General features: G+C 55.4%; 1 protein-coding gene across 3 annotated transcripts in view; it reads right to left on the bottom strand.

Moving 5' to 3' along the window:
* Positions 1–5,957: 5,957 nt before the first annotated feature.
* KREMEN1 (kringle containing transmembrane protein 1) overlaps positions 5,958–10,293 on the bottom strand; it is a 62,521-nt gene continuing 58,185 nt past the window's right edge. For 2 of the 3 annotated variants that reach the window (XM_026484730.4, XM_026484731.4), the window contains exon 9: positions 5,958–10,116. In XM_026484730.4, coding sequence (XP_026340515.1) covers positions 9,948–10,116 — 169 coding nt within the window. In that variant the 3' untranslated portion in view covers positions 5,958–9,947. The remainder of the gene's footprint in view (positions 10,117–10,293) is intronic. The other variant, XM_044378986.3, reaches the window with a different exon arrangement.

Genomic DNA, 10,293 nt, shown 5'->3' with positions numbered 1-10,293 from the left:
AAACAAGTCAGGAATTATTTTCTGAAGAGAAACCTGGCTTACTTGGGGTATTGTTTGGAGTTTGATAAATGGGGTTCTCGACCCCAAAGGCAGGGGGCATCGGAAGTGCTCTTGGTGGTCTCTGTGAGATCTGCTTTGAGAACCATGTGATTAAGCTCCCATTTGCAGGGTCAGGACTACTGGTCAGGCCCTTGACATGCTGACTCCTCCCCAGACCTTTGTGGGTACAGGATCATGACCCTTAGTGCACTGATAAAAATCATTAGAATACCGGTGGCAGAGCTGAACATTTTACCTTTATTATTTTATCCTATGAAAAACCTGTTGTACCTATTTTACAGGTGAGTAAACTGAGGTTAGAAAAGTGAAGTAACTTACATGATATGTGGAAACTCGGGACCGCAGAGTCCAAAGGAATCTAGGTCCCCACGAATCTGGAGCTCATGGTCTTAATGTTCCTCCGATGAGGAATCAAGGCTGCCAAAGTGAAGCCAGGTCGCTTGGTCAAGGTTACCTCCACAGGGTGTGGCATCAAGCTCATGTCCTTTTCCCACCCTCGTACTGACACTTCCTCAGCCCCAGCCTCGGATGCCTGTCACCCCCAAACACCCCAGTGTGTGTTTCCGAACAGAGAGTTCCAAAGCCTTGGGCCCAGGTTGCAAATAATGCCTTGCTCAGCCACACCCCCACGGGTTACAGCAGTGATAAAAATTAAGCCGTGAACGAAAGTTCGACTAAACCATGTTAATCAAGGGTTGGTAAATCTCGTGCCAGCCACCGCGGTCACACGATTAAGTGGAGAAGTGGTGAAGAGGACCAGGGAAGGAAGCTGCCCTTGACAGTGAGTTTCCCTGAGCCTGACAGCCAGCTGGGAACGTAGGGAGACGGAGAAAGTTAAACAAATTCTGTCTCCCCCTTTGCTAAGAGATTTGGATGGTAACTCCCAGCCAAGCAAGGCAGCATGCAAAAGGGCCGGCCTTGCCCGCCTCACAGGATGGAGAAGAAAGCAGTCCTGTCAGAGACTAGGGCTCCCTACACCGGAAGGGGAAGTGATTTTAGCCAAGCTTTTGGCTGCGAGTCCGGCTGATGGTTCCAACTCATGGGTATTAGCAGAGGAGAACAAGGAATTGCTGAGGGTGGCAAATTGGTTATAATTAAGAGAACCTGGGAGGCGCAAAACGACGTGAGGGCCACCAGCTGCCCCGGGTCTGAGGCCTCCATCCCTGGGAGGGGCAGCTCAGGAAACGGGCCGCCCTCCCCGAAGTGCAGAGCATTCACGCAAAGAGGGAGGAAGGAGCCCCTCTTGGGCCCTCCCTTACACTCCCAGGGCCCAGAGTGCTGCCATGCACGAGGGTCCCCCTTTCTGCTCCGCCAGCCACTCTCCCTCCCCTTTCTCCACAATTTCAACTCAGCCGTCTCAGGCAAGCGAGTAGTTGTGGGGGTGGGCTCAAGTCCCGACTCCTGTGCTCCTTCAAGGAGCTGTTTAACCTCCCTGAGCAAACCAGGGTCTGCGGGCTCGCCACCTGCTTGTAGGGCTCCCGAGCTAAGACTGGCTTTTACATTTTTTAATTTGGGGGGGAATTAAAAGAAGAATATTTGGTGACATGTGAAAGTTATAGACGATTCAAGTTTCGTGTCCATAAGTTAGGTTTTACCAGAACACAACCTGCCGTTTGTTTATAGGCTGTCTGTGGCTGCTTACTCGTGGGCCTCAGGGACCCTTCCCCAACCCCCCGACCCCCTACCCCTCTCGGAACTGTGCGGATGGCTCCAGGCTGGGCAGTGATGGGATCCTTGAGGATTCCGGTGGATGGGCTGTGCTGCTGACAAGCAGGTGTCTCCCAGCCAGCGCAGGCAGAGTTGAGTAGCTGTGTTCGAAGCCTAAAGTAGTGATTACTTAGCAGAAAAAGTTGTGGACACGTAATAAGTGATCAGAAAAGTGTATCCATGGTTATTATTATTCCTCTTGTTGTCTGTCCTCTTTTGGTCTAATTTTAATTTTTAGGTAAACTTGCTTATGGCTTAGTGGAGATATTCTAAACTTGAAATCCACGGAAGGGTTTCACAGTGGGGGGGCAGGGTGGAAGGGTGGGGATGTCCCTGGAATCTCCAGAATTTCTATGCAGATTTTTTGTAGGTATGGGTCTTTGGGGGGGAGGAGGGGCTTGATAACATTCATCGGATTCTCAAAAGGGTCTGTGTCCTCAAACAGGTACATAAGTGTAGGTCTGCTGCCTTCCCCACTCCAGGCAAATTGTTTTTGTACTGTCCCTGGGCTGTCTGGAGGCGACACTCACGATGCGGAGATACTTGGGGGCCGCGGGGCCTCCCTCAGAGCCCATGCCCCTGCCTGGGTGGAAGAGGCGTGCAGTGCAACCAGGAGTAAGGGGCCCTGGCTTCGGAGCCAGCAGACAAGGGCTGAGTCCTGGCTTTGCCGTCCACTGGGCCGAGCCCCTTCTGCTTCACAGGCTGGGTTGTCCCAAAGATGAATTCTGGCTTGTCTGCCAAGTGCTAGGCACAGTGTCTAGCTACTATTAATATGATAATTGCCAGCATCACTATTCTTATCCTTGCACATTGAAAAGCTCTTTCCTCCGCTCACCCCAGGCCCATCAAAACGCTGCCCCCTGTTGGGTCAAATAGGAGGTTGGAACACCCCTTGAGGGCTCTTGATCCGACTTTACGTTTGGTGCTGGGAGCTAAGGCATGTTCATTAGACGAATTCACGCCACCAACGTGCAAAGTCACAGGCCCCTGCTAAGTTTTTAAAAGTCTGGTGGCCTCCTTTGAACGGGGACAATGGTAAGCATTCCTGAGAGTGAAATTAGTGAAATTTGAAGCTCCTCAGTTGCAAGAGCCTTGGCTGTTTCAGTCCTTTCTGATTTTCCCCTGAGGACTCTGGGCAGTAAGCTTGCATCTGCCTTTCCCCTCATACGCTCCACCGTGGAGCCCTTCCCCGGCCCAGTCGGCCGCCGCTAGCAGGTTGATTCTGGAGCCCAGTGACCGGCTTCGGGAGGAGGGCCGCCGGCGTCCTTGCTGCCGGGCTGTCCTGGAGATGGGCCTCCTGGACACGGGCTGGTCCTCGGCCAGCCCAGCCCAGTGCCGCCAGCCCCCCGTTGCCAGGCAGAGTTCCATCCTGCTGGGGCCTGGTGGCTCCAGACAACAGCTGGAGACCAGAAATGAAGACTTCCAGCTACAAGCAAATGTTGCTGCTTCTTGAGGTCGAAATATTCTATCCCCAAAGTGTCCCTTTCAGCCAAGCACAAACAATCCCCCATGGGGACCCGACCCCGCCACGGAGGAACAAAGGCTTCCCAGTTCTGAGTCCCAGAGGCTGTCTGCAGTTTCAGGCACACACAGCCCAGTGGGGAGAGGAGACGATCATGTGACTTCCAAGCTTGGAGACAAGGTCACTCTTGTCCAGCCCTTTTCGTCTCCACAGGAAGAAGAGCCTTTGATTGCCTGACAAAGGAGGAGGCTGATGCCGCTGTGGTGCGGGCTCCCGGTGGGTGGGTCGTCCAATGTCCGCAGCTCTCCGGTGTGGAAGAACGACAGGGATGAGGTCTAGGTCGGCGTCCCCAAAGCCCACTCCGATGGTCCCACTTTAGGCAGGACAGTGGCACACTGCAGCTGCATCCATTGTCCTGGTGCAGGCTGATCTGTCTCTAAGAAATTCACCAGCAAGGCCACCCCACTTGTTTTCCACCCGCCATCAAAAATATTTTCCTTCAGGAAAGAGCTTCCAGGAACAGAGAGAAGATAAACACTCAAGTGAAGCTGGCCTTTCTGGAGCCCTCGTATTGTGACAGCCGTGGCGGTGTCTGGGCTGGCTGCTGGCGGTGCAGGCCCACGCCGGCAAGGGGTGGGGGACGGCGGGACAGGAGGGCTTGGGCCCCGTGTCAGGGTCGTGGGCCTTCTGGAGAAGGATCTGGAATACCTGCTGTGCCGTGCCTTGTATCCCCTAGCCCTCTCTGTCCTGAGTGACAGGCTTTGCACTTAAATAACAAATATGCTGCCTGCAGCAAAGGACGCAGCCCAGCCCGGGGAAACTTGCACGGCCGGCAGTCTGCGTGCGGGCAGTTCGCTTCCCAAAGAGGAGGGGACCGCTGACCCAACTTCTCAGACAGAGTAGAGTGGCTGTGAGACTCCAGTGAGCACTGGCATCATTCAAGAAGCTTCCCAGGGATTCTGACCCAGGCGGTCTGCGGTGGGGCCCAGGAACCTGCGTTTTGAACAGCACATCAGGGATGCTGAGGCAAGTGTTCCAGGCATGTTTTGAGAGACACGTCTGCGTAATGTTCTTCTGTGGGACTGGCCTGCACCTCCTTTTCTCCTAGCCGTGACCGGCTGGGGCAGGGACCTTACCTGGCAAATCAGCGCCCGAGAATTTGGAACTGGGGCTCATAGAACCAGCGGTGTGTATGTGCCTGCACCAGTCGGGTTAGAAGCCTGGCATCTGGGGCTGCCCCCTCTCCTGCCCCCACCCTGCACCCCCAGAACCAGCCCCGGTTCCTCTTCACCTGCCTGAGTGTGTCCTGAGACACTGTCCTCAGCAGCCTTCTGAAATGACCTCAGACACACCCCAGTATGTTGTCTGTGCCCACGTTTCCATGGGCTGTGCTCCCTGGGCCTAACCCTCTGTGGGTCTCAGGTTGCCTCAGTGTCCCTCAGGGCCCTCACTCAAATTAGTCCAGACAGAACTCACCATGTTTTCTCTCACACCTGGCGCCATGTACAACCTTTACCTCAAACACTGAACTTCTCTCCTCCCCTCAGCCCCCAGTCAGAATCCTTGGGCATCACCCTTGTTCTTAACCGCACCCCCTTCCTAAAATAACAAGGAACAGCTACCATTTTCTGAAAACATATTACAGGTAACTCACCCCAATTCTATGAGGTACATACATACTGTAATTGTCCCCAACTGGCCGATGAGAAAGTAGGCACAGGGCTGGGTCACTCGCCCAAGGTCATGCGGTAAGTGGTGGGGTTGGGGTGAGCCCAAGGCCCTGGCCGATGGGTGTGGTGTGCTGTCTCTCACGCGGGGCCTCCCCTCCCTCCACAGCCAGGCCCTCTGCATCTCTCGCTGGACCTGTCTATCTCCCAGCCTCCTGATTCGCCTCCTCCCCCTTGGCCTTACCCCACTCCAACTGTTTTTCCTAACTCAAGTAGGAAATCGTTCTAAACTGGGACTCTGATGTCACTCCTTTGCCAAAACCCTTCAAAGGCTGCCTGTTTTACACTCCCTGGTCTCGGCGAATGAATGGTGGGAGCTGAGTCCCAGCAGGCCAGCTCCAGGTCTGTGCTCTCAACTACCACCCCCGGCTCCCCTCTGAGCCTGTCTCCTCATGGGCGAGACAGGGGTGACAGTACCCACCAGACGGTTGTTGGGGTGTGCGCGGCGCCTGGCAGGGGCCTGCAGCTCGTAGGTGGCGCGGCTACCAGTGCCGTTAACAAGGAGGGGTGGGGAAGAACGGGCTGCTCTGAAAGGCAAAAAGATTTATCCCTCAGGTGTTTACTTGGCCACAGGGGACCCGTGCGATGATGACATAAGCACTTTAGAGACATTTCTCACCTAATCCTCATACCCTTTTGAGGCATAGATACAATGCCATTTTACAGGAGGGGAAGCTGAGGCTGAGAAGTGGACTGACCCACACAAGGTCAACTCAAACCTAGGTCTTTCTGAGCATAAAGCCCCTTCCTCTTGCCCTGACCGGCCCCTGGTTCCGAGGTGTTCACTTGGAATTCCAACTCCTCAGACCTGACCTGCTGAAGATCTACCGTGGGTCAAAGCCGAGGAAACCTGGGGGCGCTAACCGGAAAAACTGAGCAAATGGGGAAGCCTGGCATCTGCACAGACTTCAGAAGAGCACACGGTCTGCCAGCACGTGACACCCCCCTCGTTCCGGGGCTCTGGGAGCACCCCTATAAAAACGACATGCTAGGGCCCGTCGCTGTTTCTACAACAGTGAGAATATTTATTTTCTCCAGACAGTAAAAATAACATTTTTCTCTCTTTTGTAAAAGTTAAGTACCATTACATTCCATTTTCTTAAATAACAAAATCCTAAAAATATATATTAAATTGTATACAGTGCGTCACACTTCATCTTATATTTTAAAATACATGATGTTTCTATTTTATTCTCAAAGTTGCATATTAAGAGCATATTTACAAATAAAGCCTTGTCATCCGAAGTCAAGATCCCTGCGGGAAGGTGAGTCTGGATGGGGCAGGTCCTGACGCCGCGTGAACCCCAAGACGGCAGCTCCCTGTGCAGGAAGGGAAAGGGTCCCCCACCATGTGCTCCTGAAGACACATCCTTTCTGAAGCAGATTCACCTCAGACTTTCCTCCACACCCCACTTCTGCCTTGTGGAGTATGTTCGACTTGGCAACACAGGAGCCTGTGAGACGGGCTCCCCTGGGGGCTGCAGGCAGCGGGGTGAGGCGCCATCGTCACCCCTGAGCTGTCCCACCTGAGGGGGAGGCAGCTGCAGCTGGAAGGTTTGAGAAATACCCCACGCCAGGGCAGCTAGGCTGAGAGACACGGCCAGGAGGTAGAAGAGCCAGGAAGGTAAACAAAGACACCGGAGGAAACAATCAAAAGGGTCAGAGTTCCCAAGGTAGTAACAAAAGCAGACATGGAGCATCCAACGGGAGATCCAAAACCCAAGAGGGTGGTGGCTGACTGGGCTCTGGGGGAGACCTGGGATGGCCTCATCGGACAAGGGACACAGGATCTCGGAGGCCGGCCACTGCTAAGTGCTCGTGAAGATTAAGTGCCCAGGACGCACGGGGCTTGGTGATGGCCTGTGGGCCCCGCTGGTGTGTCACGACCGCCTGGCGTGGCCTGGCGGCGGGGTCAGGCCAGCTCCTGCCTTGGGCTGACGTGGGCCAAGGGCGTGGGGCTGTGTGGGTCTGGCCTGAGGGCCAGAACAGCTGTACTTGCTAGCGCTTTGATCTTGGCCGGTTTCTGGCCGATTGGAGTCTGGAGCCAGAGCCCACACTTCAGAAGCTGTAGCAGCCGGGTTACCTCGCTCACAACGCTGTTCTGACAAGGGAGGGGGGATGTGGAGGACACCTGGGGTTCATGCCTACACCTCTGTTCTGCAAGTGACTAGGCAATCCGTGCCTTCCAGAGGGGCCAAGGATACCGTGAAACACAGCTAAGACCACGTCCACAGCTGGCTGCAGGCATCTACCACGGAGGCAACAAGATCAGCTGCCCGCAGCCCTCCCTTCTCTGGCGGCACATGCTGAGAAGGCAGAGCCTGGATCCCGCAGAGAAGGGGTGAGGAGGGCACGCAGGCCCAGAGGCACCACTCACAGCCTTGGTTCCCTCCGTCACCTCAGGGCAAAGGCTTAGGGCAGGATGTTTTCAAAGTGGCAGGCCACAGTGGTCCCCGAAGTCCCTCCCCTTCTTTTTCCTAATCTGCTATGTGATCCGTGATATCCTTTCTCAGGGGCATGCTTTCCAGCCCCTCCAATTCCCACTTCTCTCTAAAGAAGTTTCTTAAAAGACCAAGTGCGGGCCTCCTATGGTGCTCCTGGGAGCACACCTCACCTCCTCTGGGACAATTTATCCCTCAGGTGTTTACTTGGCCACAGGGGACCTCTGTGGGGTGCTGCTGACAGGATCCGACCATGGCCAGGGAAGACCGAGCCTGAGGTGTTTATGGTGGTTGGGCCTGGGACAATTTAGGGCCTCTCCCCCAGGGCTGTCCTGAGGCCGGTTCGGGTTTCCTGGGGCTGCTCCCTGGACAGTAAGTTGATCCTGGTGGCAGTGGGCTGTGCCAGGGCCAGCAGGAAGGAGGGCACTGGGGCGTCACCAGCACTTCCTGGGTCTCAGAGTGGGCTGCTCCAGCTGCAGACTCAGGCGGCACACTGGCTGTGCGGGTGGGCAGGGTGGGGGGGTGGACCCACGGGACGCCCCAAAGGCCAGTGGCCACAGGAAGCCCTAGGAGGCTGAACAACTGCCCCTTGGCCAGGCGACCCCCTCCCGGGGCTAAATTCCACATTCCCTTTGTGCTGTGAATGGATCTATTCAGGGCACAGGGCCCTTTGTGGCTGCACACACCTGACACTTGGTTCAGAGGAGATTCCACAGCAGCCAGGAATAGCTTCGAGCAGAGACAGCACATGTCCGTGTATCTCCAGTCGTGTGGGACAGGCCTCTGTCTCCAGACTCAGGGTCCTGTGGACAGCTGCTCTGGGGTAATCGCCCTTTCCAGATCAAAGCGTGAAGACAGCACCGAGCAGCTCTGTGCCCACAGCAGGCCTCACACGATAGCTGGGGCAGCGCCCCTGCCCTCCTGTGGACACACTGCCCTGTTTCCCCCCTCTTGTGCTCCTCTGCCTGCCAGCCCCCAGCATCTCCCCTGGTTGCCGGGTGTCACCTCTCCTTGTAGACACCTCCCGGCTGGCCCCACAGGGTCCTCTGCGTTTCTGGGAGCAGCCAGGCGCACACAGGTCGCCGGCAGGGCAGAACCCCAGGAAAGGCCACAGCAGACAGTAGCTGAGGATATGGGGGAGGTAGGCAAAGTGCTCCAAAGAGGGAAGCTGTGAGGCCAGAGGCCTGAGGCCCAGGTGCCTCTGGGAGAGCTGTGCTCTAACAAAGACCCAGGAATGGCCTTCGGAGGCCCAGGCTGCTCTTCTCAGCTGTTGTTGACAAAGCCTGCTTCCGGATGGTGGGGACTTCTAAACTGGAGACGGCTCTTCCTCCCGACCAGCAGCCACCGCAGCTGTACCTCTCCATTTTGGGAGGCTTATCCTCGAGAGTTCCCAGTTCCCAAAGCCTCCCTCTCAGTCCTCATACCTCTCTCTGCAACTCTCTTCCCTGTCTGAAGGGCAGGGCAGTGTGGGGCTAGGGACAAGGGCCCTCTCCCTCCCCACTGAGCCATTCCAGACTGCACTCTGTCCCCATACGAAGGGACAGAGAGGGCCGCAGAGAGCACAGGCTGTGGGGTGGTTATTCATCTTCTAAAATGAGTGACGCCTGCAGAAGGGACTGCTGGCACCTGTGTCTCACCTAATGCCGCCTAAAGGCTAAGCCACAACATTTATACTCCCTGTTCTGAACGGAGAGTCAGAGAATCACGGACAGATGGGGCCCGGCTCAGGTTCCACAGGACCACAAGCTGCGTGGGGGCAAGGCCAGGCAGCCCTATACAACGAGGAGTCACTGAGTGCCTATAAAAGCTTTCAGGAAAGTCTGTTGTGTGAATAAATAAATGGTTGTTTTACACGACCACTCCGCAGGCTTGCTCTGCAATCATCGAGCTATGGAAAGCAACAGAAAGAAGGCTGTGTGTGGCAGGGGGCAGGCTTGATGTGATGGGCGTCAATTCCCAGGCTCTCCCAGGTTGGAGGAGGCCCACCCTCATCCAGCACCCAGACAGCAAAGCCCCAGAGTCAGAACAGGGCATGGGCCCTCTTTAAGCTTTGGGGTGCTAGGACCAGGCCAACCCCCAAGAGAACCTCAGAATCCTCCCTGTTTAAAACCATAAAGAATGGGAGAAAGTGATCTGCGTGGACAAAATAGAAAATAAGAAAGCAAGACTCAGAGTATACTACACCTACCCACCACCCTACAGTCGTCTAGAAGGTACCTGAGCCCAGTGCCAGACACAACCATCTCTGCCATCTCAGCCCCTCTGTCCTGACACCCCCATTCTAGATGAGAGAGAGAGAAAAGCACAGGGAGGCCGCAGACCCTGGGACTTTGGGTCTCTCTCCTAAGTGCAGCGATGAAGCAGGGGGAGTCCACGCTAGGCCTGTCCCCGCAGCAGGACGTCCCTTCCCAGCCCGTAGGACGGCGCTCCTGCAGAGGCTGTCAGGGAGGCCGAGGGAGAGGCAGGGAGAGTCAGTCAGAGGAAACCGCAGGTTCCCAGTGGCCTCAAGCTCGGAGGGACCTCGTGTCCTGGGCATGGAGGGGGCAGCTTTTAGTCACTCACAAGAGGATTACGGTCATCTTGTTGACTCTGACCCTTGAGCTTCTTCTTAAAGATGGAAATCGAAGTAGAGGGCTTATAAAAAATGCTCCAGATTTCTCCCGACGTCCCCGGTTGATGACAATCCCTAAGGTCCCCTGAAGCAGGAACGCGATGGGATCTGTCAAGCAAAAACAACTTAATATTTCAAGTAGGGTGCAACAAAGATTCCCAAACAACCTTCCGTCTCCTGAGATGCCTGTACCTACGAAATGGGGCATTCAGGGAGGCGAGGCCTCAGGAAAGTCCTAACAGATGCTTCTGGAGGTCTGAAGGGCTGTTGTGGGAAGGAAATGTG

The sequence above is a fragment of the Ursus arctos genome, unplaced genomic scaffold, assembly GCF_023065955.2.
Source record: "Ursus arctos isolate Adak ecotype North America unplaced genomic scaffold, UrsArc2.0 scaffold_34, whole genome shotgun sequence".
Taxonomy (NCBI): domain Eukaryota; kingdom Metazoa; phylum Chordata; class Mammalia; order Carnivora; family Ursidae; genus Ursus; species Ursus arctos.
Note: the sequence above shows the minus strand (reverse complement) of the source record. Positions and strands in the feature narration are given on the sequence as shown.